This window comes from Lutra lutra, chromosome 13 (assembly GCF_902655055.1).
Source record: "Lutra lutra chromosome 13, mLutLut1.2, whole genome shotgun sequence".
Lineage (NCBI taxonomy): Eukaryota > Metazoa > Chordata > Mammalia > Carnivora > Mustelidae > Lutra > Lutra lutra.
The window spans coordinates 91,921,466-91,948,046 of NC_062290.1; the positions used below are offsets into that span (position 1 = coordinate 91,921,466).

Consider the following 26,581-nt stretch of genomic DNA (forward strand, 5'->3'; position numbering starts at 1 on the left):
GTCACCAAAGACAATCCTTCTACACACTCGAGGAGTATCAGCTTCAACACGCTGGGATTAGCTGTTGCTTTCTGGAGAAAACACACACCTTCCTCCGCACGAGGTGGTATAATTTCTGGCCTCTGTGGTAACTCGGGATTCTACAACAGATTTTCTGCCCTGCAGCCCTGCTCTCTTCCAGGCGAGAAGTCAACCATCAAACCCGTTCCCAGCTCTGGCTCGGTTGAAATTTAAAGCATCTTTCCCCTCCCCAGGAAGCGGGTTATACGGGCGCTCCGTGTTCTTCCCCACTGCACGTGGGTGAGAATCTATGCCATTTCTGAAAGCTCTCGAAGGAGGCCCCTAGGCTCCGGTCCCCGTTCCTGCACCGAACGACCTTCCATCGAGGCACAGGCGGTGAGAGAAGTTAGGGGGTGTGGCTAGCAGGCGCCCGGCTGGCACACCCGGCTGGCACACCCGGCTGGCACACCCCGGCGGCAGTCCCTAACTTGGGCGGGAATCAGCTCCCATCCCCTACGCGACCAGCAGCCCGAGCCGGCAGACGCCCCTCCACTCCGGCTCCGCGGCCGCCCAGAACGTCCCGGCGGGGCAGTGCTCCGAGCCCAGACACGTGCCGTTCAGCGACTTCTCCAGAAGCTGCTAGACAGCCCACCTCCCCCCGTAACTCGGTCGGTAGCTCGGAACCCTGCCCAGAGGCGAGGCGGCAGCTCGTGTCGTGCGGCGGGCCGGGCCGCGGCGGCGGACGGCTCGGAAGCCGGGTCAGAACTCACCCGCCTCGCCTGGGCCCAGCGGGGTCCGGAGAGCGTCCCGGGGCCGGCGGCCGGGGACTCCGCAACGTGGAGGAGCAGCCCGCCGGCGGCTGCCATGGCGCACGGCGACGCGCTGGCACAGGCGGACACGGGCGGGCGCCGGCACCCGCTGGCGCGGCCAGACCTCCGGAACCCGGCCCGGAGCTCGCCTCGGCCCCACGTGGGCGGCGCGCGAGGACCCCGCGTAGCTGCCCCGCCGGCTCCTGCGGCCGCGCCCCTTCCGGGTCCCTAGAGCCCAGGGGCCACGGCGCCGGGGGGCTCGGGACGGGGTGGCTGCTCTGCTCGGCGTCCGTCGCGGCTCGCCCCGCGGCGGGCGATGCCACATGACACCCAGCCCTGGGGTTCATGCTGGTGAAGTTCTCTGAGTGCCTCTGAGAAACAAGGGGCCGTGTGCCGCCCAGCCAACGTTTCCTTCGTTTGCTGCCGGGCCACCGCTGCCTCGGCACTTTACTTGCCCGGGAGGTCTCCACAGGGGCCTGGGGCTCGGTCGCCCGGAGACGGAGCCCTCGCGGCCCCCTTTCCCTCGCCCACCCCGGTCGCTCCTCCGTCCCGCCCGCCGAGGAGGCGCGTTTTCTAGACAGGCAGCGCCTTGGCCACCTGGCAGGGCTGGGTCGCCTAGCAACGGCGGGGTCCTTCCTGGCTCGGCGGCGCTCGGGGCCTGAGGGGAGAAAGCGGCCGCGGAGGGCGCCGGGGCCCGGTGGCGGCGGCGGCGCAAGAGGCGGCAACCGGACGGCGGCGCGGGGTTGGCGCGCCCCGGAATCCGGCCTCTGCACTTGAGAGGAGATGAGCTCGGCCGACAAGGCCCGGGTGGGGCCCGCGGCCGACGGGCTTGCGCCGCCGGAGGAGGAGGAGGGCGAGGGGGGCGGCGAGGCGGGCGGGAAGGAGCCAGCGGCAGACGCGGCCCCCGGGCCCAGTGCCGCGTTCCGGTTCCTGGTGAGTCGGCGGGAGCCGGCCGTGAAGCTGCAGTATGCGGTGAGCGGCTTGGAGCCGCTGGCCTGGTCCGAGGACCACCGCGTGTCCGTGTCCACGGCCCGGAGCATCGCTGTGCTGGAGCTCATCTGCGACGTGCACAACCCGGGCCAGGACCTGGTTATCCACCGCACCTCGGTGCCCGCTCCTCTCAACAGCTGCCTCCTCAAAGTAAGTCACCCCCCGGACCCCAGCAGGTCCAGGGGCTCCTTCTGCCTCCCTCCCGCGGCCGCGTTACCGGTCCCTGGGGAGTCTTGGCCTGCTCCCACTCCGGGGATTCCCCTCGTCGCATCCCGCGCTTGGGGCTGAGGGCCGGGGTCGCCGTATTTAAAAACAGAAAACCTCGCAGCCGTTCGCGCCCAGTTTTCCAGATCACCCACCCCCTTCCGACGCACACAGGTATCCCCGGAGCTTTCGTCGGAGCCAGGTCCTTGCTTGGCCCCGGCGCCTGCCCCACTGCTGGCGCTGATGACTCTCGGTGGTGCCTTCTGAGACTCCACCCCCTTTGACCCAACCCCAGACCTCGCCTCTACAGTTGCTCCCATTGTCTGGAACCGACTCCCTGGGCCCTTGTCTGGCTTTGTTTACCGTGACGTACTCTCCTCTTGTGCCGCTTCTGCTTTGGAGAAGACAATTTGGTCCTTCTCGTTGCCTCAGCTATCTTAGCGACTTTAGTATATCAACGTTCCTTCTCACCTTGAGCAGCTGGGTGCTCCAGGGTTTTCCTTTCACAGCGGGAAATCTTTGGGATTGGCATGGACAGGAAAGCTTCCGGAGATAAATGCGGTTCTCGGATTTCAGGGCCTTTGTGGACATTTAGTGTCTTCAGCTTCGTATAAGCCAAGTTTGCCTTCAGAACTTTAGGGTTCCTAGTTTGTTTTAGTATCACTATCTTCAAATTTATTTTTTTCCCCAGATAGTAAGTCATATCATTCATTAGTGGTTTTAAAGTATAAAAACGTTTCCTGTCTCCTTTATAAATCTTTATGCGTGTATGTGATCTATAAGGAGTGTGTATTTATTCGTTCCCCGGATACTTGAATAGCACCGTATATGAGCTAGGTGCTGACCTCGGTTCTGGAAATAAAGCAGCGTACCAAGCCAAGTGCCTGCCTTCATGGAGCGCACATTCTTTGGCAAGTCATGAACAAGTACGACTGTAATATCAGGCGGTGATAAGCACTGTAAAGGTGTATATCTATGCCCAGCAAATGTATTTATGTGAAAGTGGAAGGTTTTAAAACTTTTTTTGCACTGCCATTTTAGACACGAATCATTAGCTGTGGCTAGGGAGCAGGGAGCCCACACCACCTTTTAATTTTTTTTAGCACACTTAAATGTTTTATATTTATTATTTTTTTAAGATTTTATTTTTATTTATTTGTCAGAGAGAGAGCGAGCACAGGGAGGCAGAGAGGCAGGCAGGGGCAGAGGGAGAAGCAGGCTCCCCGCCGAGCAAGGAGCCCGATGTGGGACTTGAACCCAGGATGCTGGGATCATGACCTGAGCCGAAGGCAGCCGCTTAACGAACTGAGCCACCCAGGCGTCTCACACTTAAACGTTTGTTGTTGCATTCAATCACTGGTAGACTGATAGGACTAACACCTGAAAATCTTCTAGGAGAAAATATGAACAAATTGGCTCAAGTATAACCACATCAGGTAGACAGATATTGTTAATACTGTGAAATTGAGAAACAGATGGAGGCAGAAGAAAGTAGCTTAAAAGGTATAGCCTTACCATTTCTAAGGATGTTCACGTGTACACGAACTAGAGAAAACTTTAAGTGTGTGTGCCCAACGTGGTCCAGATTTAATGATTTAGCAAGGAGAATTTTTTCAATTTAATTTTTTTAAAAGATTTTGTTTATTTACTTGACAGAGAAAGACAAGTAGGCAGAGTGACAGGGAGAGAGAGAATCAGGCTCCCTGCTGAGCAGAGACAAGGATTTGGGGCTTGATCATAACTCGAGCCAAAGGCAGACACTTAACTGATTGAGCTACCCGGGTGTCCCAGCAGAGAGGATTTCTCAAGTGGGGGAAGGAGCAGAGGGAGAGGGAGAGACTCTTAAGTAGGCTCCGTACTCAGTGCAGAGCCTGTCACAGGGCTCAATCCCACGACCCTGAGATCACGATCTGAGCTGAAACAGAGTCGGGATGCCTAACCAACTGAGCCACCCAGGCGCCCCTAGCAGAGAGAATTTAAAGAATAGCAGGAATAGTGAGGGGAGGCCCTTAATCAGGGAGTGTTATCTGGTGGTGAATCTGAAGGAGACCTGAGAGAACTTTGGATTTGTCTTGTAAGAGGAGCAGAGGGGCATCTGGGTAGCAGGAACGAGGTGTCCGTCTGACTCACGTACATGATTAAGTCGTAGACATACTTTATTGTTTGTGTGAGTAATGATGGGTCAACAGACAATCTCTTCTAGAGAGGGAAAGTGAGGTGAGGCCAACTTAGGAACTCCGAATGTTGGTCTGAAGAAGTTGGCTTTAATCTAGGAAGCCCAAAGGTGCTGTAACAGTTTCATGAGCCTGGACTGGCCTGGAATGGTTCAGGAACATGAATCTGGGGGGCCTAATGGCAAGAAGACGATGATTAGGGTTAGTATAAAATAGAGGGTACGGATTTGGGCTTTGGCACAAAATAGCAATATAGGCCTGTCTGTACAAGGGGGATGATAAAACCTGTGTTGTTTAGACTTCTTTTTTTTTTTTTTTTAGAGAAAGATAATGCGTGTGCACAAGTCGGGGGGAGGGGCAGAGGGAGTACACCGGCAGGCTGTTGATACTCGAAGTAATAAACTCGGTCATGCAGGTATGAAGAAAGCAGGGTCTCGGTCAATACTGTAGCTGTGGATATGAAGATAGCCATAATACTCTGATAAAAACTGGACTCATTAGTTGTGCAACTGTCTAATAAGTATTAGGAAATCTTTCATATGCTGCTTGTAATTAGTGGATCGCTTGGAAGTTAATGAGTGGCACCTTCCCCTCGTGTCCCGTTCTTCGGTATGCGCGTCACACAAACTGTCCATCAGTTAGCAGTCTCACCAACTAGGAGCGTTTGGTGAGTGAATGCCAAGCTGTCCCTGCGGTTCTGGAAGAGGCCTCTGTCGGGTAAATCAGGGCTGCAGTGGTAGGAATGTAAAGAAGTCTGTGTCAGTACTTTGATGACTTTACCCTTTGGCAGTGCCTAGGGATTTCAGCTGCTCTGTACTGTCCAGCTTGCCTTTGCTCTGACATGAAACGTAGGTGGCCATTCTGCAGCCTGGATCAGTTCACTGTAGGGCCCTGCTAGAAGGCCAGATGCTCAGCTCCTCTGAAGCTTTTGCTCTGTGATCCCATTATTTAGATTATGAATTTCAGGAAAATGTGCAGTTTCACAGTAGTTCATATATCTGCTATTTGCAAGTTACTGTTCTGGACACTGAAGTTACATGATACCAAGGAGAATGATGTAAGCGAATGATACAAAAAAGCAGTGAAATTGTGATTTAAGAGTAATTTGCAATTTTTCTGCCCATTGGACAGCTGATTCAGTGACTCATCTAATTGGATACAGTTCCAAATTCTAATAAAATTTGAGTGACTAATTTTACTCTGCATGAATTTTTAGGCTTGTTAGAAAACATTAACTCCATCCACATTAAGTTAAATAACTATTGGCTATCTTTGGAATCTTACTCCTACCTTCAAGAAGCTTCCTGTAGAATAGCTTCAAGTGAATTTCTGTTCATTAGGCGCTTATGAAGGAATTAACTATTAGTAGTAATAGTGGCCAATTGGAAACAGTAGTCTGTAATTAAATGACTGACTGGGTGTGGTCCTCTGGGAACTGGACTGCTATGAGGTGTACTCCTTGGCCATCTGAGTACATGTTTTAATTGATGGCTGGTTTTGTGACATGGAGACTTAAAAGGAGGGCGCTGTACTCCTTCAAACTAATACATCAGCAATTGCTACACAAAACCATTTTCCCTGCTATAGAGATCCAAGATTCTCTCTATCCTTCAAGGATTCTTCCTACAATGAGCGGGACCAAGCGTTTCTTTTATGTCATCCTCTGCTGCTGTTCTGGGGTATAGGTCCTGTCAAGTTTACTCCTAGTTCTAGAGTAACTTTTATTTGTAGGACATTTACCTGTCCTAAGGATTATTGCTTGGCGTTCGGTGTCATAAGATTTGGTGATTTTGTATCTACCCTTTATCTGGTGGACAATTTCATGTCTACTCTGCATTTTACATACTTTATTAGGGCTCATTAACTTGTACTTAATCCCCAGAGAGTGTCCATCTTCCTCCTCCTCCTGCTTCTCCTCCTCCTCACTAACAGTTACTGACACTTATTAATAGATGCTGTACAGGCATCGGGCGGCTTAGCCTGTAGGGACTCTTTGATCTCAGGGTGGTGAGTTCAAGTCCCAAGTTGGGCATGAAGCCTTCTTAAAAGATGCTTTATGTATATTGACTTATATAACTTTCCTAACTCTGTGACACATACATTATTGTGTTCTTTTTATGAATGAGAAAATTAGGGCCAGAAAGTTTAAGTAATTTGTGCAGGGTTACAGAGCGCATGTGTGATAGAGCCAGGATTTGAACCCAGGTAGTCTGGCATTTTTAGTCGTTATGCTGTGCTTCTCTGTAATACTTCAGATTTTATCTACCCATACAAAGCTCTGGGCTTTGATTAGCATTATTTTATTAACAGGCTAGCCAGCTGCACCTCTGTTTAATTGGGATTTCCAGTCTATTTCACTGGCATGTCCATAGGTGTATCCAAGAGGCTATCTTAAATGCCTTTCTAAATCAAGATATACTGCCTAAGACACCATTTCCAGAGTATTCTTTAGGAAAATATAGGATGATACCACCCGACAAAGTTTTATTGTTTAAAAAAAAAGTTTGGGGGGTGTGCCTGGATGGCTCAGTGGGTTAAAGCCTCTGCTTTCGGCTCAGGTCATGATCCCAGGGTCCTGGGATCAAGCCCTGCTTCGAGCTCTCTGCTTGGCAGGGAGCCTGCTTCCCTTCCTCTCTCGCTGCCTGCCTCTCTCTCTGCCTGCTTGTGATCTCTGTCTGCCAAATAAGTAAATAAAATCTTTAAAAATAAATAAATAAATAAAAATTTTAAAAAGTCTGGAAAACTCTGGTTAAGTCAGCAGCTCCCTGGCCAAAGCATTTAATGTGCTCCTGAGAACCTTCACGGAGAAATGATGTGTAACATACAATGTTCCCAAAACTTAGGTGGCCACAGAACTCTTTTCCAAGAGACAAATTAGGGGAGTAATGTTCTACGTAACACACTTTAGGAAACGTTAGTCATCTGACTCATTTGTTGGGTACCTTTATATCTGCCTTTCTGTACTTCTTATGCTGTTTAGCAATTCCAGCAGAAAAGAGAATAAGATTAGATTTTTCCAGTTATCCTATGCTGGTTTCTGATGATCACTTCTGTCCACACGAACTTTTTTTGTTTGTTTATTTGTTTTAAGATTTATTTGTTTAGGGGCACCTGGGTGCCTCTGACAGTTAGGCATCTGTCTTCGGCTCAGGTCATGATCCTGGGATCCAGCCTGGTGTCTTGGCTCCCTACTCAGTGGGAGTCTGTGTATCTCTTTCCCACTGAATCCCCCCACCCCCGCTTGAACCGTCTTGCTTGTGCATGCATTCTCTCTCTATCAAATAAGTAAATCTTTATTTTAAAAAAAGATAATTACTTGAGAGAGAGAGAGAGAGAGAAAGCATACGCGACCATGAGGGAGCAGGGAGAGGGAGAGAGAATCCCAAGCATACTCCCCGCTGAGCACAGAGCCTAGCACAGGGCTCCATCCTACAGCCCAGAGGTCATGACCTGTGCCCAAACTAAGAGTCAAACACCTAACCAACTGAGCGACCCAGGCGCCTCACAAACCTTTCTTTTGTTAACAACTGAGGGATTTCATTCCCTAGCAGGTTTTATGGTCTGTAATATTTGTTACCTATTTTTCATTTAGGAGATATTTTAAAAGTGTTTATTGTACTCTGGTTTTCTGACACATTCCCAGTTATCCAAGCTTTATCAAGGACTAGTCAGTCATTTGGAGTTCAGTATCTTCCAGGTTTATCCTGTATGTCCTAGAGTGTAATTCCTCTGGTCTTGGGGACTTAAACTCATTTAACGTGATTTTTATTATATCCATATATGTCTTAGGCTTGAATTCCTTTGTAATTGTGTAATAACTACCCTTTCCAGTTTGAAGATCAGCTTCTACATAAAAGGAGGTTGTCACTAAATCTGTATGATTCTGCTTTCTTGCTCTGGGTCAATTTCCCTAAGGACAGTAGGGTCAAGTGTTTTTCTCTTCCTGCTTCGCACATATCAGAAGACATGGTTCAGTTGACTTAACGCTTTATTTTGGCCTTAGCCTTCCTGGCTCCAGATCACTTTCTTTTGGTCATTTGTCTCTTCCTTTGTCTTTAATGTTCCTTTAAAATTCTTTTAAAGAGCTTGCCATCATACAGCCAGGCACTAAATAAACAGCACCGCTGGTGTGTGGCACAAAATTGGAGAAGGAGAAATGGGAGAAAGCCAGAAAGATCTCCGAAGGCTTCAGAGAGAGAATTAGGTCTGGTAGGATGGATGGGATTTAGATAGGAAAACAGCATCCCAGACAAGGGGCCCAAGGGAGGCCGAGGAGGGAGTACTCAAGGAATGGCAAATAGTTTAATCGGAGTGGACATTATTCTATAGAAACAGTGGACAGAGCAGTTGGAAGTAGGCTTTCAGCACGATCGCTAAGTGAAATTTTAAATAGAGACTTAAAACTGACATTTGTATCACAAAGACGTTGTAAAAACCCAGATACCCAGTTTTATCAACGATGTATACGGAGATATGTTTTCATGACTATGTCACATATTTATGGCTTTGTGACTAGTTCAGCTAAGTGCTGTGTTGACTCTTAAGGATCAAGTACATCCTTGTGATGGCTGTTGCTCATGGCAGTTCTAAGAAGAGTGTGGGAGCCAGGCTTTGAATAATGGCGACATTTATTCTAATCCTTGAAAAAATTTTTACTTTCCGAGTAAGTACTCGTTTACTTTCAGACATGTACTTGATCTTTTAAATGTATGTCTTTCAAAATTAACGGAATTGATACAAAATTCTGTGTATATTAATGTGGCCCAGTTAAAACTGATTAATCAGTTAGTACCCTAAGTAATGTCAATGTATTCCTCCTAGAGTGCAGTATTTATCTGCGAGTTTTTGTATCTCTTCTTTTCAGGTCGGCTCAAAAGCAGAGGTTGCTGAGTGTAAGGAGAAATTTGCCACCTCCAAAGACCCCACCGTCAGTCAGACTTTCATGTTGGATAGGGTGTTCAACCCTGAGGGGAAGGCCTTGCCACCGATGAGAGGATTCAAGTACACCAGCTGGTCCCCCATGGGTTGCGATGCAAATGGCCGATGCCTCTTGGCAGCACTGACCATGGACAACCGCCTGACCATCCAGGCTAACCTCAACAGACTGCAGTGGGTCCAGCTGGTTGATCTGACTGAGATTTACGGAGAGCGACTCTATGAGACCAGTTACAGGCTCTCTAAAAATGAGGCTCCAGAGGGGAATCTCGGGGACTTCGCGGAGTTCCAGAGGAGGCACAGCATGCAGACACCCGTCAGGATGGAGTGGTCGGGCGTCTGCACCACGCAGCAAGTCAAGCACAACAACGAGTGTCGGGATGTGGGCAGTGTGCTCTTGGCGGTCCTCTTTGAGAACGGCAACATTGCTGTGTGGCAGTTTCAGCTGCCCTTTGTAGGGAAGGAATCCATCTCTTCGTGCAACACGATTGAGTCAGGAATCAACTCTCCTAGTGTTTTGTTTTGGTGGGAATATGAGCACAATAACCGGAAAATGAGCGGCCTTATCGTGGGGAGCGCTTTCGGACCTGTGAAAATCCTTCCTGTCAATCTCAAAGCAGTTAAAGGCTATTTCACCTTAAGGCAGCCCGTTGTCTTGTGGAAAGAAATGGACCAGTTGCCCGTGCACAGCATTAAATGTGTTCCGCTCTACCACCCGTACCAGAAGTGCAGCTGTAGCTTAGTGGTGGCTGCGAGGGGATCCTACGTGTTTTGGTGTCTTCTCCTGATCTCCAAAGCAGGTCTCAATGTCCACAATTCCCACGTCACGGGCCTTCACTCACTGCCGATCGTCTCCATGACCGCAGACAAGCAGAATGGAACCGTATATACCTGTTCCAGCGACGGGAAGGTGAGGCAGCTGATTCCCATTTTCACCGATGTCGCATTAAAGTTTGAACACCAGTTAATTAAACTCTCAGATGTGTTCGGCTCGGTGAGGACACACGGGATAGCAGTGAGCCCCTGCGGCGCATACCTGGCTGTCATCACCACCGAGGGCATGGTCAACGGCCTCCACCCCGTGAACAAGAACCACCAGGTCCAGTTTGTTACTCTCAAAACCTTTGAAGAGGCAGCTGCTCAGCTCTTGGAATCTTCCGTTCAAAATCTCTTCAAGCAGGTGGATTTAATAGATCTTGTGCGCTGGAAGATTTTAAAGGATAAACATATCCCTCAGTTTTTACAAGAAGCTTTGGAAAAAAAGATTGAAAGCAGCGGAGCCACCTATTTTTGGCGTTTCAAACTCTTCCTCCTGAGGATTTTATATCAGTCCATGCAGAAAACCCCTTCAGAAGCATTATGGAAGCCCACCCACGAGGACTCCAAGATCTCATTGGTTGACTCCCCCGGGACGGGCAATGCCGAGGAAGAACAGCAGGAGGAAGGCACGTCTTCCAAACAGGCGAACCGGCAGGGCCTGCAGGACAGGAGCAGAGAGGGCGATGCGGAGGACCCCGCCGACGACCCCCTGACCCAGGCCGGAGACGCCGGGGGCCGTGAGCCGATGGAAGAGAAGCTCCTGGAGATCCAAGGGAAGATCGAAGCTGTGGAAATGCACTTGACCAGGGAGCACATGAAGCGGGTCTTAGGGGAGGTGTACCTGCATACCTGGATCACAGAAAACACTAGCATCCCCACTCGAGGCCTCTGTAACTTCCTGATGTCTGACGAGGAGTGTGATGACCGAACGGCACGGGTAGGTGTTTTCTCAGCAGAAATGCTGAAACCGTAAAAGGTCTGCTTTCTTCATGAGGGAGAAAAGGTCTACGTGGCATTCCTAACCCAGCTTTCGCTTTGATATTTTGTAGGTAGTTGATTGGCATGAAGTGCAGGAGAATAAATAGGAAACACAGATTAATGCAGAGCACACATTCAGATCACACAACAAATATTTCCATTCACCGCAGCCTTCACTGATAGGCAAGGCTTGCGGGCGGGCCGAGATCCCCAGGCCCGGGATGAGCTGGCGGAGGCTTCAGTTAGCGAGTAGTATGTGACTGGGCGGTCACAGCAGGGGAAGGGTGACACTCTGCTTTCTTTCCTTCCTGTTTGCAAAGGTTCTGGGGGTACGGGGGTCAGCACTGGCGGCAGCACAGGGACTGGTCACACTTGGGAGGACTTGAGATCTTTGATACAGTCAGGGAGGGCATGTTCAAGTAAGCAAATTATTACTCACAATGTTTATTTTTACAAAAACGGCATAATCTTGATTTTGATTTAGAAGCATCTTGGAGTCTTATCCAAAATGTATTCCACAGAATTCAAGTTCCCTGATAGAACACCAGGGTTCCAAGCTTGAGGAAATGCCATATACTCTGTCCTCCTCTTAGAGGGTCCCAGTGTACCTTATCCTTCTAAGGATTCTGAGAATTCCTGCGGAAAAGAAACCACTTAACTTTATGTAGCTCGTTGTTATCCTGGTATCAGGGAACCTTTCTTTGTGAACTAACAGCCGCTAAAATTCTCAAGAACAACAATAACAACAACAAAATCCTGAAGAATTTGTGTTTCAAGGAACATACTTTATTTTATACTAAAATATTCAAAACCACAAAAGCCTGTGTTCCCTACTACTGTTAAGATTGACACTTATTCTCACTGCCTAAAGTCTTGCTTAAAATTGAAGGTAATAAATGAAAATATCTTCGTGCCTAACGTTAAACCACTCACAAATTCCTTGTTGCATTTTCTTATTGGAAAGTGTGTGTGTGTGTGTGTGTGTGTGTGTCCCCACCCCTAAAATCGTTACACACAACAGGAGATTTGGAGTAATGGCAAGAAGGTACTTTTCATGTAACTGATTTTCCATCTTTGAAAGCTTTTAAAAATTGCTTCATTGTGGTCTCAATTGTGCAGACCACACACAGCAGACCATTGCAAAGAGTTTCCTGGTGATCACTGTTTCACGGGACCCAGAGGGAGTATCACAAGAGGCTGTGAAAGACTGACAAAACATTTTAGGAAATAGGTGGTGGGAGTTGGCGGTGACGGCTTAGGCAGTTGTCCACGTGTGGCGTGAGTGCGGGGACGGCCAGCAGTCCCAGGGCGCCAGCAGAGCCAGTTTGAAGAAGAGAAGATGGTGCCTCTGCTTATCGATAGAACCGAGTTTTGATTAGAAACACTGCATTTCATGTCTTAAAAAAATCCCACCATGTGCATGAAATGAACCTTTTCACACCCAGTGCACGGACATGCTAGTGATTACGCGCTGTTTGTGAGATCTCTGCCTGGTGTGTCAGTGCCGTTAGACCAGCGGTGTTTATTACCGCCGCCGCCACCCCCCCCCCCCCGGCCTTTTTATACCTTTTTTTTCCTAATTGTTCCTGCCTGCGACATTTTAATAGTTCCACAGCTATATTTTGTACATATTTGTGGTAGATACTGCCTAAATGTACTTTCTGCATAAAAAGGGTAAGAATTTTTGTCCCCCCAAGAACCAGTATTTGCCCTGTTGGAAGGAATGTTTCCCCCTTTGGGGATGTGTGAGTTGCACTGACACAGGTGGGCCTGCTGGTCGAGGCTGGTGAGAGCACATAGAAGTGGTTCTTCCTCATGTAAAGTTTGAGTGCATCTCTCCTAGAGCAATTCTAAGCAGATTTTGCATGGCACCAGTACCAGGATATTTGGGCTGTCTGGAAGAGAAGGGAAGGTGGTTGTTCCTGCTGGAAGGGATCATAAATTAGAATTCTTAAGGCTGAAAAAACAGAAGGCCAAAGCCAATGGGCTTTAAGTTTGTAAATTATATACAGCGTAGTTAAGACACTAGTTTGAGCTATTAAGATACCCTCAAAACTTCAGTGAACTAATTTCAGTGAATGGTTGAAGTAGAGAGTTCCTCTGCGAGAACTTACGTATAAATGGTTTAAGAACCCCGAAGGACGTTGTCTCCTCGTAAGATGAGAGTCCTTAAGGCTTGGTGTACCCCGTGCCTCCGAATGATGTAGCCAGTGAAGGTTTTTTCAACCAAATAATGAAGTAGAGCAGCGTGTTTTATACTTTCATTTTTAAAGTGGTATAATCCTAATAAACAAGGCAGAGAAAAGTGATGCGGAAGTAGGGCCAGGGTCTAGAGCCTGTCCTGTCGACCTCTCTCTGCCAGTCCCAGCACCACAGCGGGGCCCACCCTGCCTCTGCGATGGGGCTCAGTGGATCGCAAGCTGCGGGCTGCTGGACTAGATTGCTCGTGGGTCTTGGGGCTGTGAGAAAGGGGAATTACCTTTTAAAATCCTGGTTATATTTGTAAGCTTGTCTTAGAATGAGCATTTTGTACAATTTTGTATAAGAATGGACATTTGTACAATTCTACAAAGTTAGACTTTCACATAATACTTGGCCCATAGAGATGATGCTTTTCCTTCTTAAAGCCATGTTACAGAAGACCTAAATACTTTGTCTTCCAGTAGAACTCTGAACTCCTTGTTTCAGGAGCTGCTAAAGCAAGGCAAGTGATAAGGTTTTGGTTTTCAGAAGTTTTTTCTTTAGTTGTTGGGGTTCACCCTGTTGTCACAGGGTCACCAAATGAATTTATCCTACTCAGCCAGTCCACACACGGTGAGGGTCTAACTCTGCTGCGTCCAGACAGTATGACCAGCCTGCGTGGAAATGCAGGCCTCTGAGCTCGTGTTCGCGCAGCGTTTGCTGTCGTCCGCCCGTCTGCTTCCGGGAAGTCTTGCACTCAGTGCCGCTCAGTGTTGCTACTGCTTTGTCTTACTAGGTGCTGATTGGACACATCTCGAAGAAGATGAACAAACAGACTTTCCCTGAGCACTGTAGTCTGTGCAAAGAGATCTTGCCATTCACAGATCGCAAACAGGCTGTCTGCTCCAATGGCCACATCTGGCTCCGGTAAGCCGTTCATTTTCAGCCAGCCCGTGCTTTCGCTCATTTTCCACTTTTGTGTAGTGCAAGCCCCTGGGAAGTGTGTGTCCAGAATAATGTTGCCTGTGCCACTGGGTTGGAGATACGCTGCTGTTAGAAAACAAGATGTAGGGGCACCTGGGTGGCTCAGTGGGTTAAGGCCTCTGCCTTCGGCTCAGGTCATGATCCCAGCATCGGGCTCTCTGCTCAGCAGGGAGCCTGCTTCCTTCTCTCTCTGCCTACTTGCGATCTCTGTCAAACAAATAAATTTAAAAAAAAAAAAAAAAAAGAAAACAAGATGTAGACTTTATCAGTCTGAGTAAGGAGGACACTCTTTTAGAGGATTTTTTTTTACTGCTTGAGATAGGGTTTTTTTTGTTTTTGTTTTTAAGACTTTGAGAGAGAGAAAGATCATGAGCGGGGAGAGGGAAAAGCAGACTCCCCACTAAGCAGAGAGCTCAATGCAGGGCCTGATCCCAGGACCCTGAAATCAGGACCCGAGCTGAAGGCAGAGGCTTAACCGCCTGAGCCACTGAGGTGCCCCAAGAGGGATTTCTTTATTTTGATAATACTGTTTTCCTTTGAAGCAGCATTAAATTTTTAAAAATTGCTACAAAAGTAGTACCTGTTTAAGCTAATGGAATACAAAAGAAGGGCGAATCCACTTCTTTTGGTTTAACTTTATACTGAAGGTGGAGGTCTTCCTTCTCTTACCATCCCATGTCACTGTAAGAGGGCAGCTCAGTTGTGTTCGGGTTTTATAGACCCGTGAGCTGCGTTTGACACCGTGTTTGCTCCCCCCTTCCTCCCCGCGGCCCCTTCATCTCCTGGCTTTCCCACACACAGTCCCCCCGGTTTTCTCTTTGCCTCTCCCTCTTTCTCCGTTGTCTTTCCTGATTCTGTTCCGTCTCCTTGATGTCTGTCGTGGACCTGCTTCTCTTTTGTCAACACTCCTTGGCAGTCGTGGACCGTCTGCGCACCGGTGGCTTGAATGGACATCTGTAGCCTGACTCTGTCCCCCAAGCAAACCAGGCTTTTCTGCTGGACCCCTGTTCACTGTCTCTGCTTGGAAGATTCAGAGGCGTTTCAAATATGAATCCAGCCTTTCCTCACTGCCTCCACCTCTGTAGTCTTCGCGTGAGACACTCTTTTGCCCAGATTTATATGGTTCCCTCCCCGCAGGGGTTCCCACTGCCTCCCTTGCCCTCCAGCCCGGGTGCCGCGTAGCCACGGCTGCGAGCCTGCTAAAATTCACCCACTCCACCCCTCTCTGCTCAGAACGCTCTGGAGACCGCCCATTCCTGATGAGTAAAAGCCCGAATCCCTTTAGTGATCAGAGCTGCACAACCCGGCCCGGCCCGGCTCTGACCTCATCTCCCATTTCCCCGCCTTGCTTACTTTACTCTCTGCACACCGGCCTCATGGTTCTGCACGTGCACAAGGTGCCTCTCCTACTTCAGGGTGTCTGCCTGGATTGCTCTCCCAGCGGGTGGTCGCGAGGCTTCCTCAAGTGCCCCTTTATCAGTTAGCCTGCCTTCGTGGCCACACTACCAGCACTATAGCACCCGGCCGGTGTGCCCTGCCAGCACCCCCTGGCATGCCCTAGTGTTTCTCGTTGCTCTTCCTTGCCTTATTGGCCTCCCAAGCGGCCATCACCACTTCATAGATGCTTTACTCTTTGGTTCTCCCTCTCCTCTGGAGTAGAAAGCGCCAGGAGGACGGAGAAGCTTGTAGTTTTGTCCACAGCTGTTCCTAGAACAATGCCTGGTCCATGGTAGGCACCCATTTAATCTTTTAAATTTATTTATTTATTTAAGAATGTGTGCTCTTAGTGGGGAGGGGTAGTGGGAGAGAGAAGCCCAAGCAGACTCAGCTCCGTGTCACGCCCCTGAGATCACAACCTGAGCTAAAACCAAAAGCTGAACGCCCAGCCGACTGCACCACCCCGGCACCCCACCCATTTAATTTTTTTAATTTATTTTTAACAGAAACAGGATTGTGCTACACATCCTATCTTTTCTTTTTTTTCTTTTCTTTTTGAAGATTTATTCATTCAAAAAAGGGAGTGAGCATGTGAGCAGGAGGAGAGGTGGTGGGGGGGTTGGGGAGAGAGAGAGAGAATCCTCAAGCAGATTTTGTGCTGCGTGCAGAGCCTCAGGACCCTGAGATCATGACCTGAGCTGAAATCAAGAGCCACCCAGGCACCCTGCTATACATCCTATCTTATCAACTTGACAATTCTCTTCTCAAAATATTGTGGACATTTTTTTCACATTACTACATAGATCTCTTTTTTTTTTTTTAAAGATAGATTTACTTTAGAGGGGGCTGGTGTGAGCAGGGTCGGGGGGCACAGGGAGAGAGAGAGCAGGTCAAGCAGGCTGCCTGCTGAGCATGGAGCCGATGCAGGGCTGTGCTCCCTGAGCCTAAGATCATGACCTGAGCCAAAATCAAGTCGGACTCAACCAAGTCACCCAAGCGCCCCCAGATCCCATTTCCAATGGCTGTAGAGGGTTTCACAGTACAGACGTTCTGTTATTTACTTCCTTGTTGATAGATACTTGGATTTCTTCGGAATTTTACTGTGTTCTTATGCTTTTTTCTAATTTGATTTTTAGGGGACGAATGGGAAGCAAGTTTGTAATAGTAGTAGGCTTGTAGTAGTAACACCTAACATCTGTTGAGCACAGCAAGCATGCATGGGGGCACTGCGGTCGTTTCTGTTTTTACAGGTGAGGAAAGGGGGGCCTGGGGGAGATGAATAATTTACCCAGGGTCACCCAGCTGGTGACCGCAGAACTGAGAGCCTGGCAGTCCGGCTCCAGAGTTCACGTGTGTCACCACTGTGCATCGTTGTCTCTCGATGGGTTCTTTCACAGAAATTCTCTTCACATTTGCTGGATGGAGTTAATGCCGGAAGGTCCGGGCGTAATTTCTCCATGTGAGAATGGGTGCTTGCTCTCACTCAGGTGTAGCCTTTCTTCCTGTAATACCCAAGTCTTTTCTCGAGGTACCCCTACTTGGACTCTTTCCCCTCACCCCTCTTCTCTGTGTTGCCCTGCTCCTTAGTTACTCGGCTGAAGAACTGATCTGTGGGGAAGCCGGACCTACACAACCCACCATGCACTCTGCCATCGCCTAGCATCTCCCCTTCCCTCACTAGCCTGGTCCCCGTGGAGGCCCAGGGAGTGGTCACAGCATAGAGCTGAGCCTGTGAACATTTGTTCACGTCCCGTCTCGTTGTTTGCACCATTATTTTGTATCTTTCAGGTTTTCCCCACTGTACTGTCAGATTCTTAAAGATAGTGCTTTTACCTAATCTTAAAAATCACATACAAGAATAATTTTCTGTATAATACATGTTCCTCTTTTTTAACATGTCAAAAATGCAAAGTATATGGGGCGCCTGGGTGGCTCAGTGGGTTAAGCCTCTGCCTTCGGCTCAGGTCATGGTCTCAGGGTCCTGGGATCGAGCCCCGCATCGGGCTTTCTGCTCAGCGGGGAGCCTGCTTCCTCCTCTCTCTCTGCCTGCCTTTCTGCCTGCTTGTGATCTCTGTCTGTCAAATAAATAAATAAAGTCTTTAAAAAAAAAAAAAAGCAAAGTATGGACAGAATAAACTCTTTCTCAGACCTGCAGTTGGCCAAAAAGCAGCTGCCCGACCGGACCGGAAGCTCTAGAGCTCCTGGCTCAGCACCCAGACCCTCGCTAAACGTGGGCTAGGCCGGCCAGCTTTGTACCGAGGGGTACACTGTTGCCACGGGCTTGGGAGCTCTTTCTGCGCTTTCCTGGCTAGTGTATGGGTTGACAGTAACCGTCATCTGCAGCTTCCTCCTGATGATGGGGTCTGTCTTCTCTCAGGTGCTTTTTAACCTACCAGTCCTGCCAGAGCTTGATATACAGACGGTGTTTGCTCCACGACAGCATCGCCCGCCATCCAGCTCCGGACGGTGAGTGCTTCCCCAACCTCGAGCCTCACCTGGCTTCGCCTAAGGCCATGCGGGGGGCAGCAGGCTCGTTCTGCTCTTGACGGGATGATCATGAAGCAACGACTCATTAAAAGATGAGAATTGGAGTAGGTCGTATGCATTTTAGTGCATAAGGAGGGCTGCCGTGGGCTCTTCTGTCCCTGCAAGACAGAGCGTTCGTTCAAGAAAATGCCAGAGCTTGTTTTAGATGGCAGACAGAGGTTATATTTGGACGGAAGTTCTGCGAATGGTAAGGTACACAAAGACACGGTTGCTAAGGCAGAGTAACCACATACGCACTTGGAGTCATTCTTCCAGTAGCCACGATGGGATTTTTCAGGTTGGTCGGTATTCTCCTTTCTGATAGCCCTGGTGACAAAGCCCCTGTTTCCGAGACGATGAGTTGGAAATAAGATCACAGACACGCTCAAGACTTCGTGACTGCAGTTGTCACATGAACGTCAGATTCATGACCTGAGGCCCAGTCACATCACAGCCCCACCAAATGAGCTAACTAGATGTGAGCGTCACACGGTTATATACGTGTTTGGGGAAGACTTGTGGTCTCGATGAACTAAAACAGAAAGCATTCCACACGAAACTCTGCCGTTTTATCTTTACTCCAGAACGGTCTTGCTCTGAGAAGGCGGTGCGTAGGCAGCTTGTGTTCTGACTTGTTAACGGAGCACGCGATCCCGTACTGAGGCAGACAGGAGCGTGTAAGAACCCTTACATGCCCGTCACTCGCCTCCGCTCTTGTCAGCTCGTGGCCTTTTAGGTCTCGTCGGTAGTCCCCCACCCCTTTCCCTCCTCTCACTGCATTATTTTGAAACAAATTCGGGGAACGCACAAACACTCCGTGCAGCTGAGAGTCGCTGCGCTGATGAGATGGGAAATCGGGAAGAGATCGAAACGGGTCAGAGAAACCGCTGTCAGCGGACACGGCGTCGCGCTGCGTGCAGTTCTGGGAGAGTAGAGAATCCGCGGGGCCTGGAGGGCGGTCAGAGAGCAGGGCGGTCGCGGTGACGGGGAGAAGGTGTTGACCCAGTATACTCACGCCTGGCTCCGAGTCATGCATTTAGAAAATGACCGTCACTGTCATTTTATCAAAGAGGATTTGCACGTGAACAGCGTAGGAAGGATGTCTCCTCGGAGCGCAGTCCTTTCAGCCAAAGAAACAGCTTTGTGAATCACTCATTCGTGGTCCTTGCGTTCCGTTCCCTCGCAGAGGGATGAAAATGCCCTCACACACGTAGCTTCGTGAAGCACGATTTCGTCTAGCCTCGTCTAGAGCGTGGGAGGGAGGCGCTGTCCGAGGACACAGAGCCGGGCCCAGGGGAGGGGGGCGTCCCGGTCCTCGGCAGCCCGGCCAGGGCTCAGCCTGGCCGCCTGCCCTCTGAAGCTCACGCTGGCGCCGCTTGTGTTTCTCTCGCAGATCCGGACTGGATTAAGAGGTTACTGCAGAGCCCCTGCCCTTTCTGCGATTCTCCAGTCTTCTGAGCGGCGGCGGGGGCGCTGGGACGGGCGCGCTCGGTCACGGACGACACCCTCGGGCTGAGGACGTGGGATGTGCTGGCTGAGCCTGGGCTTCGCGCCGGCCGGCCTCTTCGGGAGCAGAACCAGGGCCCTGGGAACTCCTTTCTGAAGTACCGTCTTGTCTCCAGGGACTACGGGATAGCTCTGAAACGGCCGAGCGCAGAGGCTGTGAGTCACTGTGAGAGGAGCGCCGGCCCCCACTCCCCACCCGGTGAGGAACACTTACTGTTCAAGTGTTTTGACTGAAGCAACTTGAACAGAAAGAACGCCCTGTCATTTCTGGGAACAGAATGATCTCTTCTGGAGGGTTGGGGTAAGGGCCTTGCTGGACCGAGTTGGGCTTTAATGCCTGCCTTGGACTGGAACCGCCCCACGGCCCCGCAGAGCGTGGACCACTGGCCCGGGGTGTCGTGCGCCGGCAGACGCGGCGCGTGTCCGAAACGGCGCTTGACCCCGATCCTTTGTTCCCACAAACAGCCACAGATCTGTATCCCACGGATTCTCGTCTCTGCTGCGTACTGAACACATTGTCATAAAACGGTATTTTTAAGAGGTCGAGGCCAAGACTAAAGTTGGTTTTGATGTGTCAGAAGATCAGGTGATTCCTGTAAGTAAATAACGGCGACTTATTTTTGACGAGCTCCCGCGTGATGGATCCCCAGTCCTGACTCCTTAACATGTCAAGGAGGTCGGGAATTCCTCTCCACCCATGTCACCTTCCTGCTTCTGACTGTCGTAGCCCAGATGAGATATTTGTACACAGAAGAAAAAGAATATTTTGTCCTTTAAACTTTTAGTGTTTTTAATGTTGACATGTCCAGACATTTCAGTTGTATCCACTATAAGAATGTGCAGGCCATCTAGAGACTTCCAGAAAACTCACAGAAAGTGACGGGCAGCCCCGGCGTGCAGGTGCTTGTGCTCCAGTGCTTGTGCTCGTGTGGCTTTGTGGATGAGAGCCCGGGAATTTCTTCCCAGCAAGGGTCCCTGATACTTAGAATGTAGCTCTTTTTCCTGTGGGCTGTTCAGAGGAGACGTTAGGCATTAATTGGTCTTAAAATCTAAAATTAAAAATGGACATTCGGGAATTACAGTGTTCTTGGATTGCGAAAATAGCGTCCTAGAGCTTGGTGCTAAGCAACAGGACTGTGCTGCCCGCGTGTGGAAATGGTACGTCCTTCTGGGAAGTAGGAAGGAAGTACAAAATGGGAGATTCTCACTCCGCTTACATGATGGCTATTTCGCCTTTATTCTAACACTTGCTCCTGCCTCTGTCGTGATTCCTCAGTGAAGGACTGCTTGCCCTTGCTTTAGAAACACTGGCGCTGTGCCCCCCCCCAGCACCTCCTCCCCGCCACAGGCACCGGCGCCCAGAGCCCTTCAGAGGTGCCTCCAAGCGGCCTGCCCTGAAATGGCTTCTGTTTCCTGTTCAGATTGTGTCTTGTCTCCTGTGTTTAATTCTGTCTTTGCTGGAGTCTTCTGCTTCGCTTTCTCTTCTTGGTCATTTCAAGAATAGTGTTGATTCAGATACGGGGGCCCGCACGTTGAATTGGTTTTCCAGAAAGAGAAGCAGGCGGCACGGGGATCGCAAGCTGCACAGCTCAGACATCACGTGGCCCGTCGCTGTCTCAAGTCCTGGGGACCACGGCTGCTTAGTTTCACTTACTCTTTGTTCCTTATCAGGGTCAGTGTTTGAGTTGTTCTTACGGGGAATTTTGTGCCGCTGCCATTTAAAACTTACATTAAGTTTTCATTTAAAGCAGTTGTACGTTTTGGGGCAGATGGACCTCTTGGGAGTTAACTAAAAGGGTCTCCCGAATTACTGTATATTCTCTGTAGGAATAAACATGGCAACTGTTTTACTAGAACGTGACTTCTCTCTGCCCGGGGGTAGGCATTCTGCAGACTCTAAAATTCACCCACCACCTCAGCCTGAATTTCCGTGCCTGGAGCAGGGAGGCACCCCCTCCCCGCGCCCGCACGCCCCCCTCGTGCATGGCCGCATCGCGCACACAGCTGGCTTCTGCTCGCACGAAGGGTTGTTGTACCTGCCGACAGAGAGCCAGTCAGTGGGACTTGGGGAAAGCAGGGCTGACACCCAGAATCTTCCAGCCCACTGGCTCTCCTGGCTTACACCGTCATGCCCTCCATGCTTCCTAGAATGGCCCGATCCGTTTCGTGGATTTCAGGTTTATCTCGGCTGTCGCCCTAAGAACTGGGTGAGAAGCGGCAGAGATGGGGGAGGCCGTGTTGCCGCGCTGCCCGGGAGTCAGGCGCGAAGACCCGATGCAATTAGACCTTTCCAGCTACAGCACGCTTGCGTGCCGGGAGTCTGATACCCACACCTGTATCCCGCGCTCTCTGCCTGCGGTTAATTTGTCCCCGTTACTCCAGATAAGAAATGGATAGCTTGTTACGCTTGATACTCATTCCGAAACCCTCATGTGCCCAGCACCCAGACTTCAAGCCGTCTCTGCCTACTATCACATCTGCCAAAGCTACCAATTATTTTTCAGCGTCAGGAGTTATTAGAACTGCTGGCGAAGCTTGTGGCTGAGTGTGACATCTTTCTGCTTCTAAGAGAACGTGGAAGCATGTGGGTTGGACCTATTCGCGAGTGCCAGGGGTTAATTAGGTGAAAGGAACGTTAAAAGGTGATAACTAGATAGAAAGATATTTTCTGTTGTAATTACACCGCTGTCAGCTAAGAAGCAGAAGTTGGTGCTTATTGGTGCTTGTCAGGGGGCGCGCGCGGGTTTCACAAAACCCCTGCTCCCCGGCAGCCCCCCTCGCAGCTGAAGAGGAACTGCCCCGCTTTGCTGAGTTGCCGCGGCTCCGGGAATGAAACCCGGATCTCCGGCCCCCGCCTGCGGGCTCTGTTCAGCCTGCTCGCCCCTGGCCCCTCTGCTCTCGCGCTTTTCCTTCCTGGTGAGTCCTCCTACTTTCCCTTCCTCTTGTTTTCTCAGCTTCAGGACACGCCCAGAGCCAGCAGATTTCACCTTTGAAAGGACAATAGATCAGTGATAAGTTTTCTAAAAATTACCTCACACAGTAGGTCTCCTTCCTAGAAGAGACGATAGCACATAGTGATTTTTCTCTCTAACGGTAATAGTGTTGGCTTTTAACTTGGTAAATTATATCTGGTTTTCTTCAAGACTTCATTATTTCCCTGGCAGAGTGCTGAGTAACTCTTGGCTGGCCTTTGGGGCTAGAGTCTGCTAAATTTTAGCCCCTTGCCACTACCCGCTGCCCTATGCCAACTTGTTCCTGACGAACAGAAATGCTGGCTAAGTCAGCTGGCCTGTATTTTTGTTTTGTTTCCTTTTTTTAGATTTTTTAAAAATTTATTTGACAGGTCACAAGTAGGCAGAGAGGCAGGCAGAGGGGTGGGGAAGCAGGCTCCCTGCTGAGCAGAGAGCCCGATGGGGGCTTGATCCCAGCACCCTGAGACCATGACCTGAGCCGAAGGCAGAAGCTTAACCCACTGAGCCACGCAGGGGCCCCAGCCGGCCTGTTTTTTAAGGGAAAGGTAGGTTCTGCGTTTTTTCTTTTTAGGTGTTGGGCAGCACGAACAGCCAGAGCAACCATGAGTGTCTTCAGCTAGCCCACCGTGGACGTGGCGGGCCTCTGCGTGGCTCCCGTGAAGGATCACGAATACACCTTTATGTTCAGATGCTTCTTCCCCTGGGGTGGACGTGAGCCGTTCAGTGAGACCACGGAGTGTCTAACCTTTCTCCTCACGGCTGTCCGTTTTAAAAACGTCTAGAAGGCCTGACTCAGTGGTTCCCATTTCCCTTACTCGTGTGCGCGTCAGCCGGTAGCTGCAGGCAGAGTCAGCTGTGTCTCGGGTCTCCTAGTAAACTTGGAGCTGCTCTTTCTTGAAGCTAAAAAGGCTTCTGGAGTTAAGAGCTTCCCGTCCGCTCACCTGACGCCTGCTATTTAAAATGATCACGGAGCCCGTGAAACCCGACTCTCCTTGCGTTGAGTCCAGTTTGCTGACTCTGGAGTTGCTCCTGACGGTCCTATAGCGTCTCTATCCTGATGACAGTGGGGTTTTTCCGAAGATGGGGAGCTCGGCTCCAAGGCGCTGACGAGACCGGTCAGCGGAGTCCATAGACGGGATGAAGCCTCCCAGCTGCCCGTGTCCTCTGTTTTAGAGCCGGGCTCTTCCTGAAAACTGGCGGGAAACCGATCAGTTTAACGGGGCAATGGCTATAGAAACGTCCCGTAAAGAAGTTAGTCCTTTTGTTGTCGGACCTCCAACCTCTGTATCTGGTTAGGTGATTCAGCTTTTCTTACCTTGCGTTTTTTTTTTTATAATTACACCTGGTGCGGGGGGTCCTAACATGTACACGGAGCATTATATGATTTTCCAACTTAGGGGCGCCCTTCCTTCCAGGCTTGCCCACAGTTGAAAGGGAAGAGGACAGTCTCCTGCCGGCAGAAAGGTACAGGCCATCTGGGCGAGACGCTGTCGGCGGGTTGGGGGGGCGGGCGTGGCAGAACTCTAAATCCTGTTATTTCCGCAGCCAAAACGTGCTCGCCTCACCATGAACTCCTGTCGCTGTCACGGAAAGGTCCTGTCAGGCGGCCGGACTGGAGGGTGTAGGAGGCGGCAATGGCTTGGAGGCACTTCCTGCTTTCTCCGTTTCACATTTGCCAAACAGGCTGCTGGGGGCTCGGGTAGATTATTTTTGGTACGAATTCAAAATTAAAAGCAAAAATGCATTATTGGGTCTTTTTAAAGACTTTGACTCAGATTTGTACTTCATGAAAGGAGCCTGAATATTAAACCTGTTTCTACAGAAATGAGACTGTAGAGAAAACTAAGTGTGTGTTGTGTATAGTGATATTTTATGTTCACCCAATACCTGTGCTAATCTTTGAATTACATGTATGTTTACATAGGACATTTTTTTAAATAAAAAGAACAGGCATCTGAAAACTTAAGGTTATAGAAAGGAGAGAGTTTCTTATTCTTACGATCGGATTAGGTGGTGTGTTTCAGACTTTTGGTGTTTAAATAAAACTTTTAGGAATAAGAGAACCTTCTGCTGGAATATCCCGCATCCAGAGGAGTCGGCCGCTTCCCTGCGTTGTCGCGCGTCTGTACCGAGCGGCCGTTAGTCGACCGTAAGCTCCTCGAGGGCGGAAGCTGTCAGCTTCGTCTGGGTCGCTCTGCAGCACCCGCTGCGAAGTACCTGGCAGAGTGGGTGCTCCCGACTCACACAGTGAGACACTCCTGCCACCTCTAACATGGCGCATGGTTCCCTTTTCTAGCACATTCGGAACAGCAAAGACTAAGGACCTGAGGAGGGCCAGGGTCCTTCCTGGGTTTGAGCGGAGGGTCCCGGGTCGAACCGGACCGTGCCATAGCCTTTGCACGACCTAGCCTTCTTTTCCTGAAGGTCCCGCACCGGTGTCGTGAGCTTTTAATACTAGGACGGAGGTTGCTGGAAAACATTCCAAGTGAAGATCATAGAAAAAATGAAATGGAGACTTCGGAGGGGGGTGTCTGTGTCCGGACAGCGCCGCGGGGCAGTCTTACCCGAGTTTCCACCAAAGAGAAAGTAACAGGTGCTCAGTTGCTGCAGCAGGCGGCTGGTCGGCCGGTTGCCCAGTTAAGGAAAGACCGTGGGCGTTCGCTTTTCCCCACTTCGGACCCCTCCGTGGCTCATCCGGTTCTAGCGCTGAGTCCAGTCCCGTCTCTGTGGGCCTCCAGCGCCGCACCCTTAGCAGCGTGTTCTGTAATCACGGGGTGACCTCACATGTGTCGTGTTTGTGTGTGGAGCCACTGGTATCCTCTTGGCCACTTTTTTACTCAAATAAATAACAGTTGTTTGCATATTATTTGCATCTCTTACCGGGTTCACATGGTTCTTAGCGAAGTTTAGAAACCACCTTAGGGCCGACACCATCAGCAGCGAAGGCAAGTAAGGCCCAGACCTGAGCAGCGGGGGTGGAAGGAGCTACGGACGTGAGGACGGTGGCCAGGGGCGACTCCACCAGTCAGGGCTGTGGGCCTTGGGTTTCTTCCAGAACGAGGGACGAGGAATGTGAGGGAAGGAATCAGTAGAGGGTCAGTAGCATGTTAAGCCTCGTGTTCTCAAAGGTGTCCCTTAAATCGTGTCGGGCGAAGAGGTCCTACGTGAAGTGGTGCCCCGGGGCTTCTGCGGGGACGACCTGTAACTGTCCTGCGGGAGCCCCCAGGAGAGCGGGACCCAGAACAGGATGAGCAACCGAGCAACGGGGCTCGGAGTAGTAGTAAAACTGCCCGAAGCCGAGGGCAAAGAGAAAACTCATAAGCCAAAAAAAAGGTTCCCTTGCAAGGAGGCGTAGTCAGACCCCGAGGAGGACTTTCTGAAGGCGATGGCTCCGTGCGAAGGCGGCAGGCGCTGGCGCGGGGAAGGAAAGGAGCCGCCAACCTAGAAGGCGGAATGCCACAAGCTCGCCTTTTAAGAACGAAAGTGACGTTTTTCAGGCAAACGTGGGAAATGATGCATCACCGCAGACCAGCACTAAAGGAGGTTCAGGTGGGCAGAAGGCAGGTCCGAGGAGCGGCGGGGACGGGGCGCGCCGGAGGCCAAGCAGGTGGCAGCCACGCACGCGCGCCGGACACGCGGGCCCACGAGGTGCTCCGTTCCCTCAACCCTCGCGTGGCCTAGGACCAGGACGAGCGAAGCCGTGTGAGACTCCAGAGTTTTCTCTAGAGTCACCACTTGGAGAGTAGAAGGGTCTATGATTAAGCTAATCGAGGGTGAAAATTAGAGCATGATTTTAAACAACCCAAAACGCAAGAAAAGAGAAAAAATCAATCTAGACGAGGCTGGGAAAACGAAAAGCAAATAACATAGTGGATTTCCGCCCCGACCCAGCACTAGTCACCATAATTGTGAACGAGCAAGTGGCCCACACAGAGCAGGGACTGTCGGGCTGAGAACGCGTGTCGCTCGTGAGTGATAACCACAAAATACTTAGTTTATGAACACACAACATCCAGGGAGTTTGAAAGGACGGCAGAGGTAGCCGATGTCCCATTCACACCCCCAG

General features: G+C 50.3%; 2 protein-coding genes across 4 annotated transcripts in view; one reads left to right on the forward strand and one right to left on the reverse strand.

The window, feature by feature from the left end:
- Window positions 1–1,022, reverse strand: part of DDX31 (DEAD-box helicase 31) — a 46,900-nt gene extending 45,878 nt beyond the window's left edge. Inside the window, 1 exon segment of the mRNA XM_047700105.1 lies at window positions 771–1,022. Coding sequence (XP_047556061.1) covers window positions 771–866 — 96 coding nt within the window. The 5' untranslated portion in view covers window positions 867–1,022.
- Window positions 1,023–1,356: 334 nt separating this feature from the next.
- Window positions 1,357–24,994, forward strand: GTF3C4 (general transcription factor IIIC subunit 4). 3 transcript variants are annotated; one of them, XM_047700102.1, is made up of 6 exons: window positions 1,357–1,949; window positions 9,042–10,868; window positions 13,887–14,017; window positions 17,889–17,977; window positions 19,431–19,528; window positions 24,981–24,994. In XM_047700102.1, exons 1-5 carry the CDS (start codon window positions 1,593–1,595, stop codon window positions 19,493–19,495), a joined length of 2,469 nt encoding a protein of 822 aa, XP_047556058.1. In that variant the 5' UTR covers window positions 1,357–1,592; the 3' UTR covers window positions 19,496–19,528; window positions 24,981–24,994. The 3 variants fall into 3 exon arrangements, with proteins under 3 accessions (XP_047556058.1, XP_047556057.1, XP_047556059.1); XM_047700101.1 differs by lacking the exon at window positions 24,981–24,994 and having other exon boundaries at window positions 19,431–24,481; XM_047700103.1 differs by lacking the exons at window positions 13,887–14,017; window positions 17,889–17,977; window positions 19,431–19,528; window positions 24,981–24,994 and adding an exon at window positions 10,981–11,884.
- Window positions 24,995–26,581: the final 1,587 nt, after the last annotated feature.

Excerpts from the sequence above, each read along its gene's own strand:
- GTF3C4 (XM_047700102.1), top strand. The coding sequence starts at position 1,593 with ATGAGCTCGGCCGACAAGGCCCGGGTGGGGCCCGCGGCCGACGGGCTT. Across the intron at positions 1,950-9,041 it reads TCAACAGCTGCCTCCTCAAA|GTCGGCTCAAAAGCAGAGGT; the intron begins GTAAGTCACCCC and ends TCTTCTTTTCAG. Across the intron at positions 14,018-17,888 it reads AATGGCCACATCTGGCTCCG|GTGCTTTTTAACCTACCAGT; the intron begins GTAAGCCGTTCA and ends GTCTTCTCTCAG.